Source organism: Lemur catta, chromosome 5, assembly GCF_020740605.2.
Source record: "Lemur catta isolate mLemCat1 chromosome 5, mLemCat1.pri, whole genome shotgun sequence".
Lineage (NCBI taxonomy): Eukaryota > Metazoa > Chordata > Mammalia > Primates > Lemuridae > Lemur > Lemur catta.
The window spans coordinates 38,112,266-38,138,455 of record NC_059132.1 but is presented as its reverse complement, the minus strand read 5'-3'; the positions used below and the strand labels follow the sequence as shown (position 1 = coordinate 38,138,455).

General features: G+C 48.6%; 1 protein-coding gene and 1 long non-coding RNA gene across 4 annotated transcripts; one reads left to right on the top strand and one right to left on the bottom strand.

Annotated features, from left to right (window-relative positions):
* Positions 1-2,496: 2,496 nt before the first annotated feature.
* On the bottom strand, positions 2,497-16,690 carry IRF4 (interferon regulatory factor 4). 3 transcript variants are annotated; one of them, XM_045551558.1, is made up of 9 exons: positions 16,639-16,690; positions 15,087-15,344; positions 13,807-13,993; positions 12,938-13,026; positions 12,137-12,281; positions 10,560-10,667; positions 7,830-8,183; positions 4,906-5,018; positions 2,497-3,076 (listed from the first exon to the last, which is right to left on the bottom strand). In XM_045551558.1, exons 2-9 carry the CDS (start codon positions 15,300-15,302, stop codon positions 2,933-2,935), a joined length of 1,356 nt encoding a protein of 451 aa, XP_045407514.1. In that variant the 5' UTR covers positions 15,303-15,344; positions 16,639-16,690; the 3' UTR covers positions 2,497-2,932. The 3 variants fall into 3 exon arrangements, with proteins under 3 accessions (XP_045407514.1, XP_045407515.1, XP_045407513.1); XM_045551559.1 differs by having other exon boundaries at positions 12,137-12,278; XM_045551557.1 differs by lacking the exon at positions 10,560-10,667 and having other exon boundaries at positions 16,639-16,682.
* A 151-nt stretch (positions 16,691-16,841) lies between these two features.
* Positions 16,842-18,562, top strand: LOC123638160. The gene is made up of 2 exons (XR_006735214.1): positions 16,842-17,002; positions 18,104-18,562. It is a non-coding gene; the product is annotated as an uncharacterized LOC123638160 (long non-coding RNA).
* Positions 18,563-26,190: the final 7,628 nt, after the last annotated feature.

Sequence of the window (26,190 nt, the reverse complement as noted above, 5' to 3'; positions counted from 1 at the left end):
AGCTGTGCTCACTTACACCAGCATGTCGCTCCCTAGGCCACACTGCACCTCCCTCAGAGCTAAAGAACTCAAGGTCCAGAGGTATAAAGAAAAGAAAAGAGGTAGTGGCCAAAGCCAACAAGCATTTCCCAGGAAATGCAGCTCTGCTGTTGATATTAAACAACAACAAAAGAATTCCCATAGCAATTAAAATCAAATATCTGTGTGGAGAATGAAGCAGACACAATGCCCCCAGAACAGACTTCCAGGAGAGCTTCTCCACAGTGCTGGCGGGGTTAAATATTCTCCAGTGAGCAAGGCCACAGGCAGGGGCCCCGTGAAACAGCAGTTTCTAATTTTGTCGGTTTCTTCTCTTAGGATAATATATCCCAAAATTCTTTGCATCTATAAGATGTATAAATTACTACAGCTCACAAGACACTATCTGCTCCCCAAAACATACCCATGCTGAGTGGCTACTGAAATATCTTAACCCTAAACCCTCCTGGCACACTGCAGTGGAATTCTGCAATACTGCCTCTGAAAAGAATGAGGTAAGTCTTTGCTGTCAGATACAAAGCACACTGCATAAAAGTGTGTACAACATGGTTCCATGAGTTTTTTTTTTTAAGCATAGTATGTCTGTTTGTGTGTGTGTGTATATATAGATATATAGATAAAAAGACAGACAGATAGATGGGGTCTTGCTCCGTCACCCTGGCTGGAGGGCAATGGCCCAATCATAGCTCACTGCAGCCTTAAACTCCTGGGCTCCAGTGATTCTCTTGCCTCAGCCTTCAGAGTAGCTAGGACTGCAGGTGCATGCCACCACGCCCAGCTAATTTTTGTGCATGTGTTTTTTTGCAGAGACAGGGTCTTTCTGTGTTGCTCACGCTGGCCTCAAACTCCTGACCTCAAGTGATCCTCCCACCTTGGCCTCCCAAAGTGCTGGGATTACAGGTGTGAGCCACCATGCCTGGCCAAGTTTATGTATATTTACACAAAAGTGCAATGTGTTGGAAGAAGAAATTGAACTCTTCTTGTGGACACTTCTAGGGAGGAGAATTTGGGCTGGGATAAAAGGAGATGCTTTATATTTTTTGCACTTCTATACTGTTTACATTTTCTGTAGTTAATATGTATTATCTTTGTATTGAAAACTCCTTTTAAAAATCACAAAAAAAAAAGACATTCCAATGCTTCATTGGTTGCAAAACTTGATAAAGGCTGTAACCTGTGTAACACAAGGGATACAGCAGGCATTTAATATGTGATTGTTGAATGAATTTAAAAATACAGATAAGAATAAGAGTAGCATATATTTGGGAACTATCAAATCTTTTGCTGAGCCTGGAATTAATAGCAATTATTTTTTCATATGAGTATTATTTAGTATTGGAGTGCAACACCCCAATCTAAAGAGTTGCACTTTTCCAAAATAAACAACAAAAATGTAAATGATCAGATTTACTTAAGCAAGTAGAAATGTTTGGAATTCTATAAAAAGATGTATTTAGAAAAAGCCCAGTAATTTTAAGGCCCTGTCAAACTATAATTGGCATGAGGAAGCATCTAATATACTAGATAAGCAGAAGCAGCCTGAGTCTGCAGTTTGCAGTCGGCTGATCCTGCCCTCCTGCGTCCCGATGGAGCTGCCAGCCTGCAAGTCACGGCCTCCGCCATAGTGTTGCTGAGGGTGACGGCCGGGCCAGCAAACAAACAGAAGAGGGGAAATGGCACAACATTTCAAAAATATATCTTTAGTACTCGGACTGTTGCTCTTCTATCTTTTTTTAAAATTCTTTAAGAAAAAAGCTTTGGCAATCATTTCTAAAGAATGAGAGAGAAAAAGACAAAGAACAAAAAAACTCTTAACCTCAGCCATAAAAACAATGGTAACCACCTCTTGCATTTCCCTGGATGGAGCTGGAGCCCATTCTTCTAAGTGAAGTATCACAAGAATGGAAAAACAAGCACCACATGTACTCACCATCAAATTAGTACTAATTGTTCAACACTTGTGTGCACACATGGGAAGCAACATTCACAGGGTTTTGGGCAGGTGGGAGCGGGGAGGAGAGGATGGGCAGATCCACACCTAACGGACCCACTGCGTGCTATCTGGGGTAGGCACGCTTGTCAGGCCGCACAAAAGCAATTTATGTAACCGAAGCATTTGTACCCCGTAATACTGTGACATTAAAAAAAAAAAAAAAAACTTAACCATTTCTCAAACAGCACTAATTGTGGGACAGACAAAAATGTCCCATCCAAGAGTGGCCATAATACTTTTTGCCTCAAGAAAATAGTAACAGTCTACCCAACTGGCTTCCAGGAAAGACCAAGGAGGGGTGCAAATGGAAGGCCAGGTGGAGGGGGCAGGAGACCCTGGCAGGTACACAGGCATCATGGCTGAACCTCAGCCAAAGATTCAGTTTCCTTCACTTAGCAAGCATTTTCCACAAAAACTACAGCTCCTACATACATTAATACATTTCTTTTGTGGGCAGAGTTGTCTCCAATTTAGACTTTACTTCCCTGAGAAATGGTACAACACCACCTGAGTGCTTTTATCACTCTAGTCAGTGGCCAATACTGAAACACAAGTTTTCTCAGTCTTCAAACAAGAACTGATCTACACCAAATTAAAGAGGGCAGTTTAAGTAAATGTAAACACACCACTTGGTCAATTTTCACAGTTATCGTGGATGACGGAAGTCTACAGAACAATGAAATCATTGTCTTGGGAAGACCAGGAAGACCATCTTCCCTTTGGGAATGAGCTTGTCTGTCAGTCAGCCAAAATTTCCTACACACACTCTTGCTGTGATGCTCAGCTGCTGCACTGAAGCCCTGTTTCTGATTTCCTCAAGAGAAAAAGACGGGGTCAATCAGCTGTCTTCGTCAAAGTCAAATATTTACAATGAAACAAAATCACTTGTCTTGCCATTTTTCATTCTTGAATGGAGGAGTGGCGGAGAGATCTGTGGTAATCCTCCGGACTGCTAATGTGCTCGGGCATCTCGTAGCCCCTCAGGAAATGTCCACTGTTTTGTTGAGCAAAATAATACAGTTGTCTGGCGAGCAGAGGTTCCACCTTTAATCAGAGATTTAAAAAATACATTACTGAGATGACCTGTAATCAGCTCATCATTAAATACCTCTCAAATTCTAAGGGACAGTAAAGTCCAAAGTTTTATGCTATAACATACATAACATTTCATATCTGGGGCCATTGAAGAACCAATTTTTTGTTAGTCCTTACATAAAGCCACCTGTAAACAAGTAACCAAAATCTACTTAATTCTGGGTTAAAGGTGCTGCTTTTAGATCACCTTCCACTTAATGTTCACATTTAACTTAGACCAAAGCAGATCAGGTAAAATAATCAAATTAAAAGGAAGTGTTAGGTAATATTCAGGGTAATTTAAGCCAATGATTTTGTTTTTCCACAATTGCAGTTTGCAGAGTTTGACATTCAGAACTCATCCTGAATGACTTCATTTCTAGACAATCTATATAATTTTAAACCAAAGGTAAAAGAAAAAGAAAGTAAAATTAAACAACAACAAAACTGCTATTGTGGGAAAAGAGAAGTTAATTGGCCTCAAATTTATCTAGTTTGGTTATTAGTGTGGATCACATTCACAAAAAAAAACCCTCAACTTCCAGCTTTTTCTGAATTTGTAATGTCTAAGACAAGCTGAATGCTCTCAATAAATTGTGCTGTTAAATTGACTCTTACGTTATTTGATATATAATGACTTAAGCTTAACTCCTATGTAAGTACCTGAAATGAATTAAATCCATAATAAAAAAAAGTAGAACTCGTGTGTACACATGTGTTTTCCTTTTATGGACCACACAGTGCCATTTTCAGGAGAGCCTTGCAGCCAAATAACCCTTAAGATCAGGTTGATGCCGGAGTGGATCATCAATTTCTTAAATGTTGTTTAGCAATGCCAAGTTTATTTAGCCATTTAACAATCCCTATTAACAAGGTATCAATTATTATATCAAAAATCATATCAATTATTATGTTAATCACTAGAGAGAATTCACGAGAAAAGTCTATGGGATTATATTTTGGTTAGTCTGTTGGCTGGTTTTTGTTTTTACAGTCTTACAATGAAGAAGGGGGGCTTTGTGTGTTTTATTTCAGTTTTCAACAGGAAATAGCACTAGAGCTAAAATAAGATCTAAATTTTGATATTATGGGTATAATTTTTTACCTGGTATCACTCACTATCTTGGCCCATTAATAGGTCTTGAAGGTATGTAGCAATGTGGAATTTTCAAACTCAAAAATCTTAGGTATTCGTGATTAATGCTAAATATTATCTATAGAAACCTTTTTTCTTTTTCTTTTTTACGAAAAAGACATTTACTTGCCACAGCTGAACGCATCTTGAACTATGTTAGAGGACATGATGAGTCTTGTCTACCTGAACTCCTTGACAGACTTAGCCTCTTTCAAATAACGTATGTCCAATAATTAAACAATTTCTAAGATTACAGAAATAAAAGAGGGGCTGGGAAATATTTGGAGGGACCCACAAAATAAGCCCGCCCCTGAGTAGACAGCTTCCACTTGGGTAAAGCTTCTCCACCAAGGAAGAGCCACTCGCTAGACAGCACTTGCACAGCAGTCGTCTTAGACATGGAAGATTTTAACGGGCAACTTTTAGCATCAGTCCTTTTAAATCCCTGTCAAATGGGAATATGACAATTTTCCTGAAGAATGAGGACGGGACAAGTGGTGCCCTCAGTCTGAGGTTTCCTCCCAGCCCGTGGGGCGCGGGCCTCGTGTCTGCTCGCTTCCCCGGGTCACAGACATTTACTCCACGTTTAGGACTTCTCTAAACGGGACCCTGACCTTGGTTCAGGACAGGGAAACCGGTTCTGCGAATGCAACGCGGTACTCACGTGAGCCGTGATGAGCTTCCTTTGCCGCTGGGGGTCGGGAAACTCCTCCCCGAAGCACAGTGTCACCTGGAATCTTGGCAGCGGGCGGCTGTGGTGCGCAAACGCTTGCAGCTCTGGAGAAGCCCACAAGAGAAACAAACAGACAACGATGCTCAGAAACCCTCATGACCGAACAACGCAGGGCAGCCGGGGAACGCGAGCGTTCTGTGATTCTGACGAGGGCGGGGGGGAGCGGGCGCGCTGTCCCCGGCGAGGCCCTTGGCCTGCGCGCCCCGGACACACGGGCACCGGCTTTCCTGACAGTGCCCGGCTCCTCGCGGGCCGCGGCCCAGGCTGACACACACCGATGCGGTGCCACTCCCAGGGTGGGCAAAAGGTGGCAGACAGGAGTGAAGTTGGGGGAAAAAGCAGAAATGTAGTCCTGCTAAGGCAAAAGACTAATTTATGCAAAGGAGAAAATTTCTTTTAAAAAAATCATTATGTTCTGATATCCCAGAATTATTTTAAAACCTCCTCCCCCAACTGCAGAGCCCACATAATCAAGTATCTGTGCTACTGAGGACACCTCCGGAACTGGGCACCATAGCACGCTTGCGAGTCAGCCCGGGACTGAGCGCTGCTTGGGCGTCTGAGAGGTCTTAGCCTAAACTGTGTCACTCCGGGGACGGACCGGTGACCTGAGATAAGAAAGGCAGTGATGCAGCACGCTGGCCCCGTGCTGACAGATGTGCCCATCCCTAAGCCACCACCCCCGCCCGAAGGATGGGAAGCAGATGGCAGCACTGCGGGAAGATGGTGTCCAGGCCCTGGTGTTGACCCAGGCTCTCCGCCCGTGCACGAGACGACTCTCCTGCCTGCAGCGACAGTAAAATGTCATGTCTGCAAAACAGGAGAGTTTACACAGGAGCCACTAAAGCTTCTGCACGACAGCTCCTCAGATGTGTCCTTATCAGATACACAACCTCAGGCCGTGCCTCTGGGGCTGTCCCTAGCTGTGTGCAAATCCTGAATGGGTAGATATCAAAGATTTCCACTGTTCTCTTCAACTGAAGAACCGTTTCTAGCTAACTCACAGAACTTATTTGACTTCCTGCCTTTTTTTTTTTTTCCAGAATTCAAATCAAACCCAAACGACTTAGTCAGAATGTGTAAAATACATTCACACTGCCGTGGTCTGAGACTACACCTACACAAGCTGATCCGAGTGGCAAGCTGGCACAATTCTCTGAAAAAGTCATGCCTCAAACACTTGATAACATGAGAACATTCGGTGGGAATCCTTAATCATCACGCAGAAGCTGGTCTGCACAGCTGCAGGTTTCAGTCCCCAGCATCCTCCTAGAACCTCAGTGAGCGCTCTGAGGTCAGAGGCTGCAGTGGGCAAAAAACACAGCCCGGATTCCAGAGGAAGGGGGCAAGGCAGAGCAGCTCCTGTTCACAGGTAAATCCGAAACTCGGCACAGGAGTCCGCAGCGTGCAGGTGCTCACTGATGTCCCGCCCGAGCCCGCCCCTCTCGCAGTGCACCCATGACGCAAAGCGAACCTTACAGCCTGGTCACAAGGGGGGATTCTAGCTCCTAAAACGTGCATAGCAAGGGAAACTCAGAGAAGCAAGTGCCAGTTTCCTGGGATGCCTTAATTAAAAAGCCCTCACCCTGTGGTATCTTCTGAACCCAAAGACACCAAGATCCACATCTCTGAAGAAATGCAGACCCACCAGGCCTCAGCCTTCCTGGGACATGTGGGCTCTTTCAGGAGATGCCAACGGGGTGCCCCTCAGTGGCTTCCTCAGTCCCCACCATTAGCACCACATCTGACCTCAACACAGGTGGTCCCAGCCAGGGCTTGGGGATGGTTCTGCCACCAGAGTGAGTCGTCCAGCCCCAGGTGCCTTCCTCCCCTGCCACTGCCTTGGAGCCGACACGGTTCTCCCTCATCCTTTTGTCAGCGTCTGTGTGAAGGTCAGTTATCTACCGACGTTATTTGTTTTGGGCACCGAAAGGCAGTTTAGATGAGCTTGCGCAAATTTGGGCTACTTAAACCCCAAAGGCTCAGCAAATGTTAGCAGTGCCAGAGCATATAGATGCCTCACATTTTTATTTTAAATGAATTGAATGAAGAAGCATATTCAGGAAAAGGGAAGGCACATGAAAAACCAAAGACCAAAGGGTAGTTCTGATGGGGACCTCATGAAAGAGTAGGTTTAGGAAAGGCTAGAGGAAGAGCCAGCAGTTGGCTGGCAGGCAGAGCAGCTCTCCCCGCCAAAGGAGGCGTCTTGCATCCGGACAGCTAAAGGAACCCTCTGGATGAAGCCCCCACAGAAACATGGCCAGTGGTTTCACAAAAGCCAACCCAGGGATAATTTAATCATCTTGAAATAAAAACTAGGAAAACACAACTTACTGGTTCTTAAAAATAGGATTAGAAACATTCATATCACAGAGATAACTCAAAGCACTCTCATAATTTCCCCTTTGCAAAATCAGTTCAGTATACTCAGTCCTTGGTCCCACCTGCAGGGCAGCATCTGCACAAGGGTGACACATCTCATAACCAAGAATGTTAACAATATAATTCTAACCTTCATAATTTTTCTAGGAACCTGAAAAGAGCTGCCACATCAGCAGACATGCTTGCTGAGATCATGCTGCAATAACATGTAACCTTGTTAAGAGGTGACTCTTTGTTGAAAACTAGAATTGTAAGATGTCAGCCTGAGCCACCGTCCTCCTGGGCAATCTCATCCCTCATCCGGACCCTCTTCTCACCCCTCCAACCCTCAGGTCAGACTCGAGTCAGACAGGAGACCTAGTCTGGGATCAAGCCTGCGGGGCTCCTGGGTTAACAGGAGGAAGACTTCAGCCAGGGGTGGAAGGGACCCTGTCATTTCCGAGCCCTGCCTCTGGGGCAGGCAGATCTGTTACCTGACAAAAACTGCTGGGTGTCAAAGAGCTTGCAGGTCTGGTCTCTCTCCAGTTTGTTGGGCCGGTCGCTGCACAGGGCCAGGGGCCCATCCCAGTAGATCCTGCTCTGGCACAGTCTTTTAGCATAAAGCCCATCGGGGGCCATCCATAGGACCACACCCCTCTCCAGGTGGCTCAGCAGCTTCTCGATGTTTTTCCTCTGGCCACTGTCCTCAGGGTAGGGGAACAGCACCTGGTCCAGGTTGCTGGCATCGTAAGTGTGTCCATGGGAGATCCGGCAGCCCTCAGGGCTGGATGTGGTCAGCTCCTTCACCAGGATTTCCCGGTAGTACAGGCAGATGTGCAGCCGGCAGTCTGCAACACAGAGCCCAGAGTCAGTGCCAGCGGGCCAAGCCACCTGCCATGACGCCAGCAACTCGCCCAGAGCAAGCGCATCTGGTGAAACCAGAGTCCCAAGATGCTCTGTGAACAAATACAATGTTCCAGGCCTCAGGTAAGTCTAGGAAAGGCTGCATGCCGTGTCTGCCCACTGGGGAGCCACAGACAGTCTGAGCACGTCCAACACTTAGAGAAGTCCTGTGGAGAGAAACCTACTTAATTTGTCCAAACCAGCATTTTCCAAATTTATGTGTCCATGGACGCTTTTTTTGGGAGGGCATATCTTTCATTAATTTTTTGCAAAATATGTTTACCTCAGAGAGCACCACTGTTAAGAAGTTAATAAGTCACTTTTTTTGGATGATGATGCTGATAGTGGTGACAACATTTATGTCTAAAATACTCAGTCATGTCTCACCAAATGAGAATTGATCTTTAAGCAAATCAATTTTGATTTTGAAGGAAAGTTTAATTTCTACTAGCAAAAAACTATAACGATGTTTCAAAGAGAAGAAAGCATGTCTACACACCTGAAACTTTCCTAAATATCAATACCAATATGACATCATTTAGGTTATATATGTACACATGTGTGTGTGTGTATATATTTTTATATATGTATGTTTGTGTGTATTCACCTTTTTAGAACCTGGAAGGGTAGTGGAATGTGATGTTTTTATTTTCTATTTTTATTCTTCTGGTTTTTAAATTAGTTTTCCACACTGGATGTATGCTGGTTTTACCATAAAATTAATTCTCGTGAGACATCAATGAGAAAAATGCTCTCGGAGTTAGTCTGCTGAAATTCCCACTACGCTTTGCGTTCAAGTTTGAAAAGAACTCTAAAACTGTGCTAAAACTTTAAACAAGATGAACCCATTTATAACAATTTTGCTGATTTCAGAAATATCTTTAAAATATCACCCGCAGACTCAAAGAACCGAGGGAGGAGTGCAAAGCTTCCTGAGCCGAATTGCAAGAGGGCAGCTGGGACAGGAGACGGCTGCCCACCAGTCCCCACCTGGGACTTCATGATGAACGGGAATCTCGGTTCTCTGACAAATGTGCCCAAGCCTGGTAATCAATCTGTATTATGCACACCCAGACAAGAAAGCCACAAAACCCTCCTATTCTTCAGTGGCAGGTTTTGAGACTGAACCCACATCACTGTCTCAATCCTCTGCTTCGACACCCTGGCTGAGAGCATGTCAGTGGTGCCCCGGGGAGAGTGGGTGTTGGCCATTTGAGGTGACTCTCGGGGCAGGTTTCATTTCATTTAATGTCGTCAGAAATCACGAGGTCACAGAGATATAAATAGCTGTTTATTTCTATCCTTTAGGCACCCACACAAGTCTTAGTTACTCAAGAAAAGGGTTTGAAAGTTTCTAAAAACAAACACAAGCCTTCCTGCTTGGAAGCCCCTCCTCTGAGAAGGTACCCTCAGTTATTCATGAGCAGCTCAGAAGAAAAGCACCCGCCTCACGGGGGACTTCAGAGCTGGAGGGTAAAACCCTACCTTCCCTGTAAGCAAGAAAAGTGCCACAACTCTCATCTCCCTGTAACTTGTTTTCTGTCGCTGATTTTTAAAGAGGCCAGGGAGCAAGGTGAGAATTCCAAACCTTAAGCTATTTGTTTTTAATATAAATACAAATCCCACTTAAAAATAACCCAAAATATTATCTACACAATAAATATACATGTACCACACATGCTTAGTAAGCCTTGAGGTGCTTTTCTGAAAACAGGTAAGATCTCAGAGAATTTTACTTTTTTTAGAAATAGAGCTTTAAAAATCAGATTTATTTGTAAGCTATATTAAAGTTCAGAGGAAGACCAAAATGTGCATTTCTTGTAGGCAGGCACACAACACTATGGAGACAAGGGACCAGCACTAACATGTCCCTAGGGAGCAGGTGAGGAGGACCTGCTTGTGGCTAAACCTGGAAGGATGTTCAGCGTCTCAACATGAGAAGCCTTTGCACTTTCCTAACAAATTATTCCACATTGTGAGAGCCTGGCTGAAGACGGCCCTCAGCAAAGAGAACTGGAGTGTTTGCACATTCCTGGCAATCCTGAGAGGTGCCAATGGAGAAGTTAAAAGGACACCATTCAAACCAGAGGGGGACCTGTCATCACAGTCACAAGCTGGCTTCTTACCGCTAAGTTTCTACTAGTGCTCCTTATTCACTGTGGTGACCAGGCGGGGTGCAGGATGAATACACACCTACTTCAGATGCCAAGGGGAGGAAACCGAGTGTATAAATGTCCATCAGATCTACCCAGAGATGACAGGGAGCCAGCAGCAGAGGCTGGCCTCCTGCAGGTGCCTCCAGAACCAAACGCTGCACTCACCTGAGAGCGCCAAGGCTTCGGCAGACCTTATGCTTGGCTCTGTGGGGATTCCGGGAGCCTGGGACTCGGGTGGGGCACAAGCATAAAAGGTTCCTGTCACCTGGCAACCTGCATTTGCAAATAAAAGTCAGATGATGTCTAAACAGAGAGTCCGATGCACTGGGAGGCTGCCTGAGGCATGCACTAAGCCTGGGAAGGAAAGGGCCAGAGCCCCACTCACCTTCTGACCCACGCCCGGCATGAGCAACTGTCAGGGCATGCTCTTGTAAGGCAATGACAAGCCCAGGTTCGACTGGAAAAACCAGGGTTGAAGGAGAAAGGAGCTGTTGCACAGCTTTAGAAGGAAACGCTCTCTCCACAATTGATAAACAGGGAAACCGAGGCTCAGAGAGATTAAGTGATTTGCCCCTATTCACACAGCAAGTTCACAGCAGGACGGAGAGCTCAGGTCCATGTGAGTTCTGACACCAAAGAGCCCGTTTAAAAACTAGCAAATAGGTTAGTCCATGTTTATGTTGTTTGCTACTTCTGGGTGCAGGACAAAACTGAACCATGTTTCCTGGAGACAGTGCTGCACTAACCAGGGATACAGAAGGAACATGTAACAGAACACCTTCTTTTGCACTTCATTTATTGTTACCTTTGCTTCAAAATATGTCTATCTATTTCATCTTTTTGCACGATTCTAAACACTGCCTCTTTATTATAGTTATTAGTTCAATGGAGCTGATACACTGGACACAGGTCTGAATCTCAGAAGCTAGTTTAATGTTAGCTGATTCCCTCACTATGACGTGGGAAACCAACCTTGGCTGCAAATCGCTCTTGAAAAACCAATACAACCAAATTCTGAGCTTTTTTGTAAACATGCCACTCAATACCAGCATTAAATAATGGCATACCTCTTCACTACCAGAAGCCCAGGATGAATTGAAAATGACTGGAAAAAAAAAGCAAATTGGCCAAATTGTGAAAGAGCAAATACTAGAATATCCAGAAGGATCAGTGTGTTGACCTTTTCAGGACTTCTATTTAAATAACTAACCCCAAAGTCTTGAAAACTTGAGTTTTGCTGCATTCAGCACACCTTGTGAAACTTCCCCTGCACCTAGCAGTGCTTCTGCTGAGTGAGCTCATTCTGATGTCGGGGGAACTCCTATGGGCATGGTACCACATAAAATCCTGAATGAGCACATTTTTCTGGGACTCAGTTAGCTAGGCACCTGTGGGGATGTTCTATGTATTTTTCATGGTGCTCTGTGAGCTTCCAAGATCTCCTCTGTTAAAAAAGGGGGGGGGGGTTGTTTTTAGCTACCTGGAAGGATCTCTGTAATGTTTAAATAAGACTCCATGCAGGGCAGTGCCTAGCATGGAGCCTGAGACTAAACTTGCTCTGGGACCTCACCATCCTGCAGGACAGAGAAGATCTTCCTCACCCCTGTACTGTACGTGAAATCTTTCTAGCAGCCTCTGAGAAGGACAAAGAGCTGCAGTGCCGCCCAGAAGGACAGACGAGGATTCACCGCAGCCCGTGGCCAAGTTAGTTCATCTGTCCTACGCCGCAGTGTCTTCCTTACCATTTTCACAAGCTGGGCCTTGCCAGTGGTGGCTGCGGTGTCCAAACGTCATGGGACATTGGTACGGGATTTCAGGGTGTGGTTGATCAGGGACATAATCCCTCCAGCCTCGGTCGAGGGGTGGCATCACGTAGTTATGAACCTGCTAAAAGAACATGGGGAAGCTGAGATAAAAAGCACTGGCACTGGGAAAGGGGGTGCTCTTATATCCTCCCAAACTCTTCAGGGAATCCCTTAGTAGGCTGGTGGCCAAATCATGCCAGGCATTTCACCCTAAGTGGAAGCTATCAAAAAGCACAAAGTCTGTGGCCACAGACTATCAAAAAGCACAATGGAGACACTGTTGTAATATTTTATAATATGTAAAGCTTCATCATATGGCTACAGCTGGCACCAAAACTTCTTCAGGGAAATCTGCCTTCTTTTACCCACCAAAGTGGATAAAACAGAGCTGTCATTCACATCAGGAAAGACTGCAGCGATCAGCTGCCCTGTGGTCTCACATGATAAAGCATTACTTCCAAATCTTCTACTTTCACAAAAGGTCTGTTTCCCAGAAGATTTGAGAATCAGGAGAAACATATTCCCACAGGAGGACACACTCAACCCTCCTCTACTTAAAACCCACACCGGCAGCAACACCATGTGGAAAGTGGGACATTCATGCAGTTGGACCGGTCACAGCAAAGACCAAGTTCTGCTGTCAGCGGTGTGTTTCCCCCAGTGCAGGGCAGCTGCTTCACACGGCCTCACACAGACTCAGCCTCGCCTCTGGCAGCCCAGTGCCCCCGTCCACTATACCTGGGCTGGGAGTGGGGGGTAAGGAGCCGCCATGGGGTAGGGGTGATTCATGGTCATCTGTGGGTCCTCCAGGGTGAGCTGCTTTGCTCCTGTGTGATTGGGGAAAAGGGAAATGGCACAGAGAGAAAAAAGGAACTGACTTAACTAAATGTCAAATCTTGGAAAAATACCTGAGGGTTTAATTCTTAGAATGCATAATGCAGTGTGGACAAATAAGGCATTTTTCAGCAACTCCCTTGGGCAGTTATTTATTGATGCCATTTTTTCCTATGAGGTCTGACTTGTGTAGGACAAGTACAGAAATAAAGCAAATACTATGTGTGAATTGTGCCTTAGATGTTTCCCAAGTGATGTCACCTACAGGATTTGTTTAAAATGCAGATTCCTGGGCTCTGCTCCAGATGCACCAGTGCAAATCTTGGAAGGAGGAGTCCAGGAATCTGGATTTTAATAAGCACCCCAGCTGACCACATTACACTCTAAAAGTCCACATTTTTATTACCATAAATATATGAATGTATGCTTTCCTTGTACAAAATGGTTCCTCATCAAAGACAATTAGGTAAGTAAAACTTTAATGAGTTTTTCAGTTTTTTCCTTTTTTCTTTTTTTGAAATTTGGCCCATACCTTAATAAAACTAACTGGAAAACACACACACACTGAGGCTTAGAGTGTGAGAAAGGACCCTATGCTAACACCACAAGAATTGCAGCTTATGGCCCAAATTGGAGGGGGCTTGTGGGCCTGAGCATGAGGCAGGAGGCAGTAGGCAATTAGAAAGAAACAAAAGCGACCCTCAGAGTGAAACTAAGGCACTACGTGTATCCACTGCCTTTGTTCTGTGATCCCAATTCCGGAGCATGCCCACCTTTTTTGGCTCCCTCGGGAACGATCCTGTACACTTTGTATGGGTCTGAGATGTCCAGCTGGCTCCTCTCCACCAGTTCCTCAAAGTCGTTGCTCTTGTTCAAAGCACATCTTAGCCGAGTCTTCCAGGTAGGGGGATCTGGCTTATCGATGCCTTCTCGGAACTTTCCTTTAAATAGTGCCCAAGCCTGGTGGGAAAGAATGAAGAGAACAAAAAGTCAAAATGCAGATCTTTTTAAAAAGAACGTGGGAATTGTATTTTTAAAAGAAAGAATGGCACTTAGGTGCTTCAGATGCTGTTTGCTCAAACTGTAAGACAGAGAGACGCCAGCTGTCCCCCAGGCAGAATATTTTTCACCTTGGAGCTATCATTGCCGGAGGAACATTTTCTGGGTATTTATGAAAGGGGGGCTGAGGTGTGTGGTGGAGTGGGCTCTCCCCACCAGTGACTGCGGGCATTTGACTAGGCCTAGGGCAGAGCTGTGGTGTGAGCAGCCACCCACAGAGGACATCTGGACAGTCACCCCAGCTGAGGTAGCCTAAGAGCAAATTCAGAGCAAATTCCCTGAGGAAGTCCCCTTCCCTTGCTCTGCCCACAGGTGGGGGCTGGGCCCCAAGGCACGGTTCCCTGGGCGAACTACTCTGGGGGAACAATCACAGCAGAGGCGGCCACATGAGTGTGCACACGCACGCACACGCACACACAGGGCAAGGGAGAGAGATCCAGAGACAGACAGACGGACTTGGAAAGAGAGTCAGACAGAGAGACAGAGACAGAGACAGAGACAGAAGCATGGGAATACCCAAAGAGAGCTAGGAGGAGAGGAGAGAGACTGAACCAACAGAAAACAACCCAGAGACAGAGACTCAGAGAAAAACAGCAGAACAGAGAAACAGACCAAAGAGCCGCAGTGAGAGCGACAGAGACACAGAGACACAGATTAGCGCACACCCGCAGGCGCACCCAGAAGGAGGCAGGAGACCCCAACAAAGGGGACAGAGAGGGATCCAGAGACAGGCTCGAGGCTCGGACGGAAAGAGAAACCCACAGAGAAACAACCAAGAACCCTCAGGCCTTCAACCGCCCTCCCAGGCCGACCCTCCAGGGATTTCCCTGCTCGCGCCACGCGCTCAGGATGGGGACCCGGTTCCCCGTTTGCGCCGAGATCCGAGAAGCTGAGCGCCGCCCTCCTCCTCTCGCGGCGTCGCCACCTGACGCTCCCCGCCGCCCGCCCGGGGCCGCCCGTCCCCTCGGCCCCCGCGGTCCCGCGAGCCCTAGACCTTGAAGAGCGCGGCGTCCTCCTCGCGGTTGTAGTCCTGCTTGCCCGCGTGCTTCCAGGGGATGCGGAAGATGCTCTTCTCCTCGTTCTCCCACACCAGCCCCGGGTACTTGCCGCTGTCGATCTGGTCGATCAGCCACTGGCGCAGTTTCCCGTTGCCGCAGCTCACCGTGCTCATGCCGAACTCGCCGCCCCGGCCGCCGCCGTCCAGGTTCATGCCCGCGTGCCGCGCCCCGCGTCGCTCCCGCGCTCGCCCGGCCTGCGGGGAAGACGGAGCCGCCCGTCAGCCGCGGGGCGCGGCGCTCGGGGCAGCCTGCCTGTCCCAAACCCCTCTGGCAGCGAACACGAGGCCCTGGAGTCCCTGAGACCACGAAGCGCGCGCGCCGTGTCAGTGTCGCCGAGGGCCCTGAGGGAGGCACCTTCGCCGCGGATCCGGGAACGTCCCTTGGCGAGCACAGTGTTGCCGCCTCCCGAGCGCGCCTCCCACAGGGTCCATCCGCCACCCCACCTGCTGGCACTCTCCTTTCTTTCAACGCCCCGCCGCCCCAGAGCTCCGCACACACAGCTCTCGCTTGTGCACACGCTCCAACATCCAGCCGCCACCCTACTTGGCACTCCGCTTGCACAGCCCCGTGCAGTTCCCGCTCCTCCTTGCCTGCTCCCGAGCCGTTTCCAGCCCGTTTGTCCCAACACTCTGTCTCCACTCTTGCCCGCTCAATCCACACTCCCTCGGTGGCCCCCGCGCGCAGAGGACCTCGCACGCAGGCTCGCCTGCGGCTGGGTGTTCCGGGTGCCCCGCCGCCGCCCGATTTGTCCTCCCGCATTTGTGCGCTTTGTCCCCAGAACAACCCCTAGCTCTCCCCCGCTCGCGACGGTTAAATGGGCCCTCGAAGCAACAAGCGGCAGAGACCCAGGGCCAGGCGAGGAGCAGCCGAGCAGCGGGGCAGTCAGGCGCGCGGAGCGTGAGCTCGACCCGGGCGGCCCGCGAGGGACAGCGGAGGCGGCTAGGGTGCTGGGGGGCGCGACGGCCGCTTCCCGGCCTGAGAGGCGAGGGGTCGCGCAAGGCTTGGCCCGAATTTGGAGCTCCTCTTCCCCCTTCACCAGCCGAGGAGCCTCGCACAGGCCGCTGCGGTGAGCTCGAGCCCCTTAAGAACGAGGAGCAGGGGAAGGAGCCTTGGATTGGAGCCGACAGGGTCATGGGCTGTCACCAGCGGGCAAGGCCCCGGCCTTGTGTGAGTTCCCTCGACGGCTCCGCCTCAGCCACTCCTGGGGCCCAGACAGTCCCGTTAGCCCATCCCGTCCAGCGCGTGGTGGCCCCGGGCGCGGGCTGGGCAGAGCCGCGGGGTGGCGCGGCCGTGGGAACGAGGAGAGCCGGCAGGGTGCTCGGGCGCTCTGGGAGGCACTTGGGGTCCCTGACGGGGCGCGCTCCCTCCCCACTCCGAAGCCGGGGTCCCCAGCGCTGCCCTGGGGTGGCACCTCTGGTCCGCGCTCCGGGTCCTTTCCTCTCTGGTGCCAGGCTGACACCCCTCCTCCTGCCCGACTCCAGGCCTTACCTCGCCCCGGACTCGAAGCCGAGGGCAGCGGCGCGTCCCAAGTGCAAGCGGTGAAACTAAGAGCGCGAGATGGGAAAGAGGAACTTTATAGCGCTTAAAAGCCGCGCTGGGGCGGAGCCTGCGGCGGGCGGGGCCGTCCGACTCCGCCTGCGGGTGGCGGGGGTTGGGGGCGGGTTGCTGCGAGCCGGGGCCCCGCAGGCGAGACCAACGGCCCGGTGAGCGCTGCGGCAGCGGCAGCCGCAGCGGGGCAGGGGCTCCCGCGGGCTGTGCGACCCGCCCACCGCGCACCGCGCCGGGAGAGGCAGCGAGCCGGGCGCGCGGCGTCGGGGACCGTCACTCGCGGTCGTTTCCCGCGAAGAGCGAGGTACGAAATGGGGATCTCGCCTCCGCGCCACTGCCTGCCGGGAGGCCAGTCAATACCTAGTAACAGTCAAACGGTAGCGGTGTGGTCGGGGCGGGAAGTGGGGGGCGTGTAGTAGCGGGAACCTGGTGCGAAGGGGACTTCGTTTTCGGAGCGTGTAACCGACTGACGACCCAGGAATTGTCCAAATCGAGCAACTGCAGGTGGGGCGTGCGGGAGCACCCTTGGTAGGGCCACTGCCGCCAAGAACCCTGCCCCTCCGCGGTGTTTAAAGAACGTAACATTCATTAAAAAATGGGAGATGGTCCATCTCGAGCTGTGCACTGTGGTTCCACACTGCGTCTGCATGCTTGAAATGCTTGCAGTATATTTCCCATCTATTAAACCGATGAATTGAGGCGGCTGAGACAATGCAGGTCCCGAAGTTTCAATTACGGCAACACGAAAGGCGGGGTGGGGGTGGGGTGGATCCTGAAGCATCCAAGTGCTTAATCGCTTCCGGACTTTGAGTTCACCTTAAAATGACATGGTTTTAACCTCAACCTGATAGAAAGTAGTTTACTAGTGGGATATAAAAGTCCAAAACAGGAACAATATTTAAGTGGACATGAGATTTTACTTAATTTTGTAAGATATCTTTAATCCGCAAAATAATTCCCTGAGCCTTCACCCACTGAACTTTCCCCGGATCATCCTGGATGCTCTGCGCCTTATTTACTTAGCATTTTCAGGTAAACCATCAGAGCGCTGGTTTCTATATGATTTCAGACCACTACCGCCCCAGGTCAACTCGCAACTTTTGAAAAGCTTTTGATTTCACTTATTTCTCGGTTTTTCTTTTAATCTTCTATATTGGGTCAATGTCTCCTAACCAAAGAAGAAAGTAAGTTCAGGCTAGAGCAAAACAGGTAATGAGGTATGGATAAGTATGCTTTTCCTAAAACTAACAGACTTTCTTAGAAATTAACAGGATGCCATATTTTTACTTTACCCAAGTAAATTTTCCATTATCACATTGTCAGAGTCTATGTAATAAACAACAGGGTTTTGTTCAAGAAAATTCTGGTCACAACCTGTTTTTCTTCCTTTCTTTTCCTTTCACAGATTCATTCATTCAACAAATATATTCTGAGTACCCACTACTTGTCAGGAACTGCTCTAGAAACTGGGTATCCATCAGGGGACGAAGCAAAGATTGCTGCCTCATATTGCATTACATTTTAATCAGTGAATTACTTTTTCCCCAAAAGTTCACAAACATAGCAGACAGCAGACGGTTAAGTACAAAAGTGGCAAACTAGAGGTTTCTGCACTTTGGCACACGTGTCCTCTGCACCAGTCAGTGTCGCCATTCTCACTCATCCACACCCTCTGCCGAGCAGCTCAAAACAAGCCTCATCGTATGAAACGTTCTGAGCCTTCACTGGCTCCCCTGTTTTCAGTGTGACTGCTAATCTCCAACGCCACCTTCTGGTTCACTCACGTGCCACACCGATCCACTAGAAGTGATTTCTTTTTTATGTTGAAGTATAATAAATACAAAGAATAAAATATTTTAATGACTACAACTCTGGATGTCTTCATTACCCCTGAGGGAGAGGGCGTTGGCGAGTTAGGGGCTGCCAAATTGCTCGCCAAGGACTTTCACACCTTAGTGTTGGTGGAAACAAAAAATGACAAAGTTTTTCAAGTTGAAGCTTCACCCTCAATCTCCCACCCCTCCCACCACAAATACTCAGACTTGAGAAAATCAAAGTGTTTCTCAGTAAAAGATTAGACATTTATCATCAAATGTTACAGCTTGTTGAAATGAAAACAAATAGAAAATCAATTAGGTGAATGTCTATCCCAAAGGCCGATCATGGTCCATGAGGAGGTTATTTATTTCAGTGAATTATCCATATGCAGAAGTTCTGTTGTAGGTGGAGCCCAATCTGAATGGAGTATTTTAATTTCCAATTCACATTTATCATAAAGATACTGTATGAAAAGCTAAATATACCTAAATTCAGTATTTTAAAATTATACATTCACATACAAGAAAAATATTTTAGAAAAACCCATACTACACACAGAAAAAATAGATTATTGAAATCTTGTTTTGGATAACGCTATTTTCTCACTAATTCATTCTTTAAAATGAGGGGGACTACAATTTGTTAGAAACAATGCAAGTATATCCATGGGAAAATTTAAAGGGCAATCATTTTTAATTACTGGAAAAATCAGGAAAATACTAAAAATGTTATATTATTTTGATTTAGTTCATATAAGATAAATATCTCCTTCAGTGCTCGTTGGCTATATGTATATGCAAATCTAATCATTACCACTGACTGTGACAGCCACCGGAGGGAGGTGGTATTGCTGGTGATCAAATAAACGCTCCAGTTTGAGGTCAGCTGGGCCTGGTTCAGACCTGTGAGGTTTTGGGTGAGGGATTTAACCAGTCTTAACTTCCCATGCACAGTGAGGATGATGGTGGCCCTGCTCCTAGCGGTGCTTTAAGAATGAAGTGATGCTTAGCACAGTGCCTGGCATATCCTAGTGTTCAACAATTGGCACTATTATCATTTACACTGACCTCGAACCCTTAGGGAAGTTCACAGACTTTACCTCATTCGCTCTCCATACAAATCAGCCTTGGAGGCAGGGCAGACAGTATTCAACCTACTTGTGAAAATAAGGAAATGGAGAGTCAAGAGGTCCCTTGAGATCCCAGTGGTTTGCACGAGGACAGAGCTCTGAGGAACTGTTCTTTCTCCTTGTACACAGGTATTTAGCCGCCTGTTGTGTGAATATTTCAGAATCAGCCTCTGAGTGCAGGCTGTCAGTCAGGAGGTGGCATTTTCATTCCAACTCTGGCATTCTCTGGTTGAGTCAGTTTGGCTAGGACGCAGTCTTCTCTGGCCTCAGTCTCCTACCTGCAAAGTGGAGGTTGACAGCAGGTGACCACCAGACCCTCTTCCAACCCTAGATGATTGTTTTCTTTCTGCTGCAACTTACAAGATTAGTGGCTGCCAATGGGCCCTTTTGTTTGTGGTGAATCAGAGTAAGAAAAGCTGCATTTTTTTCAAAGCCACCAACCTAACCACTGATCTCCACTTCATTCTTCACAAAGCTATGTTCACTTTGAGGAAATGGGAGGAAACTGGTGCTGCTTCTCAGGCATTCCTCTTCAATATTTAATCCTCTGTAGAAAAAAGCTAACCTCATAAGCTACTTCTACAGGACAGGAGTTGGAATGAAACACTCTGCAAAGGAAATTATATGTTAAATGCCCTCACTGCACACACAGTTTAAAAGAATTGAGTTGAACATTCTTTGTAAAGTGATAAATTCTTTGGTAATACCAATATGGAGCATTAACCTGGATTTTTTTCATATGGGGCTGTATACATTTTCCTAATTTAATTCGCACAATACTCTGAGCTTATTCAATGAAAGAGTGTGCAGAATCACAGCATCACATGCTGCCAGAACACGGGCTGTGCAGGACCAGCCTGTGAGCTCTGTGAGGGTGCCTGGCTTCTTCCTAGGCACAGAGTATAACCCACCTTCAGGCTTCTACGAAATGGGACTTGTCATTTTAATAGATTATATAATAAGTCACAAAGTCAAAGCTACGAGGGTGACGTTGTCTCCTTTCCCTGTGTTTGTAAACAGCTCTTCCCTTTTTGTTTTCTCTTCTTGCCAGCATTCTAAGAAGTCTCCTGGAAGCACTTCCCTTCTCTCTGACTTGTTATGTTCTCTACAGAAGTAGTGACGTGGCTTTAAACAAGGGACCACTCGATACTGCCAACTCCCTTCACCAAGCCAACACAAATGCAAATGGTTTCCAATAAGTTTGGGCAATTTTCTGAAAACTGAAGCAATAGGTGAAAGGCAGATGGCTTTGTCTAATTCCATCCATTTGTAGTAGTTCATAATGTTGGGTTATTCTAAAGTTCATCAACTGTTATTTCAGCAAAAATTGTGAAACAGTGTACCATATTTTTCTCGCACGAGGTGGTACTCCTGAGACTCTGGGGCACTTTCAGGAAAAGTTCAATTATGCTGTGGTTAACAAGACTCCTCTGAGATTTGAGGGGTGAGGGATACTTCTGCTCACACGAGATATCCACAGCAGGCCATCATCACTCTGAGAACCCAGGCTGACAAAGCAGCATCAGTCTGGAGCATCCCTGGTCACTGTGTCAAGAGAAAAGTTACCATGTGCTATATTTTGGCAGTGAGTCACATCACCACAACTCATATGTCCCCATAACAAGGTAAGAACTATGTAACGGAGGAATCGTCCCGGCCATAGCATGGGTGTGGTAGGAGAGAGAACATCGGCCAGGAGTCCAGGGGGGCCTTGGGGAGAGGCAGACGGGCTGATGGACAAGAACACCAGAGAGGCTGGGTGGACACGGTATGGTGAGGTGGGAGTCAAAGAGTATGAGAGAGTTTCCAGGCTCAGGGGAATGATACAGTAGTCCCCTGTATCCTCAGTTTTGTTTACCTGAGGTTAACTGTGGTCTGAAAATGTTAAATGGAAAATTCCAGAATTAAACAATTCATGTTTTAAATTGCCCGCTGTTCTGAGTTGTGTGATGAATCTCACATCATCCCACTTTGTCCATCCAGCAAATCATCCCTTTGTCCACTGTACCCACACGTGTGTGCTACCTGCCTGCTGGTCACTCAGTAGCCAAGAAAGTAGAAAGAGGCCACGTTCACATAACTTTTATAACAGTATATTGTTATAATTGTTCTATTTTATTTTTGGTTATTGTTAATCTCTTACTGTGTCTAATTTATAAATTAAACTTTATCACAGGTATATATGTATAGGAAAAAACATAGTGTATGTAGGGTTCAGTACCATTGTGGTTTCAGGCATCATCTGGGGGTCTTGTAACATGTTCCCCAATGGTAAGGGGAGTACTGTATTACTAAGAACCTAAGTAAAGAGATTAGGAGGAGGAGCAGGTTTACAGGGGACTAGACAAGTGAAGTTTGCTACAATGTCTCAACGTCTAGGTTGAGTATTTATCCAGTGGCTATTTGGAAACATAGAGCTGTCTTTTGCTCATCTTTGAACCATAGCATCTAAAGGTGCTGAGTGGCTCATAGTACTAAGCTCTAAACATGTCTTGCCTCTCAGGTCTTGCCTCTCACACTTTCGGTGACAAGAACACAGTGGGACCCTAGTCCTCCTTCACCTGCTATTGGGGGCAGGGGCAGACTCTGAAAGAGAGGTTAGCTTGCATTGCCAGGGAGTGTTCTTGGCAGGAAGCAGGACTGCCGAGAGAGGACCTGAGATGCAAGGCTGTACAAGAAGACTTCAGTTGATGCTGCAGAGAGCTCTGGAGCTGGGACGAGCCTGCTGCAAGTCGGGGTGAGGGGATAGGGCCCCACCACATCTGCACTGACCGCTCACTGGGTCAGGCTGCCCCTGGAAGGAGGTGTGAGCTAGGCAAGGTGGTTTTCTCCAGCTGAAGCAATTCCCACAGAGGCTGCCTGCTGAGAACAGCCCCCAGGAGCAGTCCCAGCACTGAGGGAAGAAATCGCTCCCTCCCAAGTGGGAATCGGGGCGGTCTGCAATGCACTCTGCTAGGACCCTGCTCCTCTCCTAGCTCCTTCAGGTAGCTCCTCCAGGCTGCCTGTGGGCCCCTATCCCTGGGGTAGGGTCACCAGTTTTAGCATATGAAAATGCAAAACTCCCAGTTAAGTGTGAATTTCCAATAAATGTTGAATAATTTGCTTTAGTATAAGTATGTTCCATACAGTAATGGGAACATATTTATACTAAAGAAACCATTTGTTGTTTATCTGAAATTGAAATGTCTATCTGGTAACCCTGATCTGGAGGAAACCTAGAAAGGGAAGGTGAGTGGGGCAAATCCCAGCCCAGCCACTGTAGCTGGTCCTGGGGCCCCGACTAAAACTCAGGGAGTGCCCCCCTCTGTTTGCCAGACCCTCTCACCTTTCACTAGCATCTCTGCTGGGCCAGGGGGCTGCAGACCTGCTTTCCATATGCCATCCACTCTGCACAGGGGGGACCAAGAGGTGCCCAAGTGGGTGGCATGAGTCCTGCCCCACTGTGTGACAGCAGCCCCACACCTCCTGATGACCCCGCTCGAGACGGCACCTTTGCCCTGCTGGGCTAGGCCCAAGGAGCCTCCCAGAAGCCTGCCACGGCTTAGGGTCCAATGGCACCCACCCTGTGTCTCCCAGATTTGCAGAGAAGGGAAGCGGGAGTTCCCCAAGAGGTCGCCAGGAGCGACGGTAAGTGGGGTGGCTCCTCCTTCTCTCCTGCCCCCCGCCCCGTGGCTCCCTGACCTCGGATCCTACAGAGGACAAGTACAATGTGAAGGTTTCTGATTCAGTGTGTGAGTGTCATTCTCCCGACCCTTCTCCCGCCACACATCCTGGTGGTGGCCCTTCTGCCTGGTGGGGTGTGGGCCATCGCTGTCTCATACTCTGGGAGCCTTCCGAGCTGTGTGTTTCTAACATCTCCCGGGGGCCTGGTTGGGTGTTCAGGGGAGTGTCCCTGGAGTATGACCACAGAGTGAGCCTCTTTCTCTTATCTGAATCTGTGCTCCCTCAGAACCCAGCCCACAAGTGCTCCCCGAGCTCCTGCGGGCATCTTGAGGAAGGCGTTGCTGTGATTTCAGGGCACAGCCCGTTTCCTCCTTAGCATGCCCGGCACAGCCCAGCCAGGCTGCTCTCAGCGGTGGGAAGGCATGCTGCCTTGCAGGAGAGAAGCCTCTGCATTGTTTCCTATTGGGGGGAGCACAGCTCTTAGGAGGAAGGAGGGAGAGTTCAGGGGAACCTGGGGAGCCCCAGAGCTCCTGCAGATTCCCAGCAGCTGAAGGAGTAAGTTCTGCAAGGTGCCACTTGGGCTGAGCCTTCCAGCATCTGCTCCAGGGACCTTGTGCAGGGCATGTCTCCCTGGGGCTCAGTGTCTGATCTGTGTGATTTGTCCACTTGTTTCTTGTAACCACTATGCATTAGGCAGTGCCTCCCAGGCCAATGGAGGGGACAGCCTCACAGGGGGTCATTGCACTTCTCAATGAGAAAGGGCAGGAAAGGACCCCAGTTGTTGCTTGGCACAACCAAGCAGAAGCAAGCATGATGTGATGGGGCAGGTGGCAGTTTGCAAGAAAGATGCAATGTGAGCAGTGATATTTGAGCAGAACTTTGATGGGAGATGTGGGCTGTGTCCAGGCGGGCAGGGTGGGGGAGCAGTCAGTCCAGGTAGAGGGACCCAGGCAATGGCAAACAGGTCAGGTTCTCAGGGCCACTCTGGGTTCTGGGCTCTGAAGTTGTTCCTCTGCCAGCTTGGGGAGGACTCAGGAGGGCACTTTAGAGTGGGAGCTGTTGAGTCCCCCTTTGCCCAGGCTTTATATAATAGGTGTGAGAACAGCCTCTGGAACACAGTGGTTCAAGTGCTTTAAGTGTATGAACTGATTTTAGCAATCAGTATTAGGTGATGCTTAGAAAGTCCTCTTTCAGCGTCTCTCCACATATGTTTAGCTTTAAAAAAATCTGAACATATCCTTTTAATATTCTAAGACTCTTGTTTATGAATGAGCTGATTTTTTCTGTTTTAGGAGCTTGAGGCCAAACCAGACAGCAGTTCTACTTGGCCAGGAGCTCAGACGTGTGTCTTTCAGTTGTTCTGCAGAGCTGCCAGCATCTATGGAAATGGATGCTTTGGGAGTCTGACATGGGATCCCCGTTTAGGGCCTCTCAGCTTGAGTTAAGGGTCAGCCTCCCAGAGCTTTCTGTGTTTCTCTGGGGGGCTTCCAAGGGCAGTGTGGCATGGCAGTGGCCCAGAGGTTTCTTGGGACATGGTGACTCGAGGCCTGTCGCATCTGTTGTAGAAGGCCGGTCCACTCTGCAGACATATGTGCTCTGCTGCAATGGGACTCCCGGCCCTTCCCATGTCCTGGGTGGCACTGTATGTCCTAGGCAGCCTGCTGCCCACGCTGGCCTCATTGTCTCTGATACTTCAGCGGGGCTGTGTGATGCATTTATTGGTAGTTCCCTCAATAATCTTCCACTATACCCTGGTGGAGAGGTGAGGCAGGCATTATCATCCACTTTAGAGATGGGCACATTGAGATGGAAGGTCACTTGGAGTGGCCAGATGTCAACAGAGGGACCTGGGGAGCCAGGACAGGCCTGGCCAGGAGCCTTGCTGGTGCCCCAAGCCTCTGACTTCCTGTCCAGCGTCTCTGCCTGACCACACCCAGGATGTCCCTCTGTCCACCTCCGCTTGCTCCTCGTCCTGCTCGGGTTGGTTCTGGGAAGCAAAGCTAGGCAGTTGTGTCTCTGGGCGATGCAGCCTCAGTGGCGGCCTTGGCTTTGGGCATCTCCAGCTTTCTCCCTTCCTTACTCCTGATGGGACACGCTGGCCCCTGCCTTTGCCCCATTTGCCTCTTCCCACACCTGCCTCCCCGTGGAGAAGACAGGGGCAGGACACGCACCTGTCTGGGCAGCTCCCCTCCTTCCTCTGCTCCTGTCCTAGAGGAAGGTCCTGCTGCTGCCTACAGCTTGTCAGGACAGCCCAACCAGTGAGTAAGGGAAGAACTGGGGACGTCGTGTGTTGCTTGTTCTGTCACCTTCAAGGCACCCATTGCAGGGAGCCCCAGGTGCTCAGAAAGATTTGGGCTTTGGGGGCCGCTGGCCATTTCATCTCCTACCTTCTGAATTCTATACACAGAGTGGTAAGACAAGCGCTTGGACTCGCGGCCCCACAGGATGGACACTCGTCCTGTGGGGGGCGTTCAGCTCACAGGGACAGTGTGGGTATTGCCACATTCTTCAAAGGTGCATGTTATTGCGGGTTGTTCTCATAAGGCATATCAGACAGGGTCAGAGAATGACAGCAGAGGGTTTTAGGAGGACAATTCTGCCCAGAAACTTCCTGAGACCTCCAGCGAGATGTGACCCTTCTCTTGCTAAGCTTGTGGGCACCTTGGCTGTCCTTGCCTTCCTCCGTCCCTTCTCAGCCCCTTTGTGTTGTGGGGCCTTCCCCTACCAGCCTGGGAGCCTCTGCTGGGAAGGGCTGAGTCCCACCTGCGTTTTCATGCTCTGCCGCCTCCACGGTGCCCAGTTCCTGGAGGCCCTCGCCAGCTACTGAGCTGAACATGCCCTCTCCAGAGCAGACTGACATCTGTTCTGAAACTCCCTTCAGA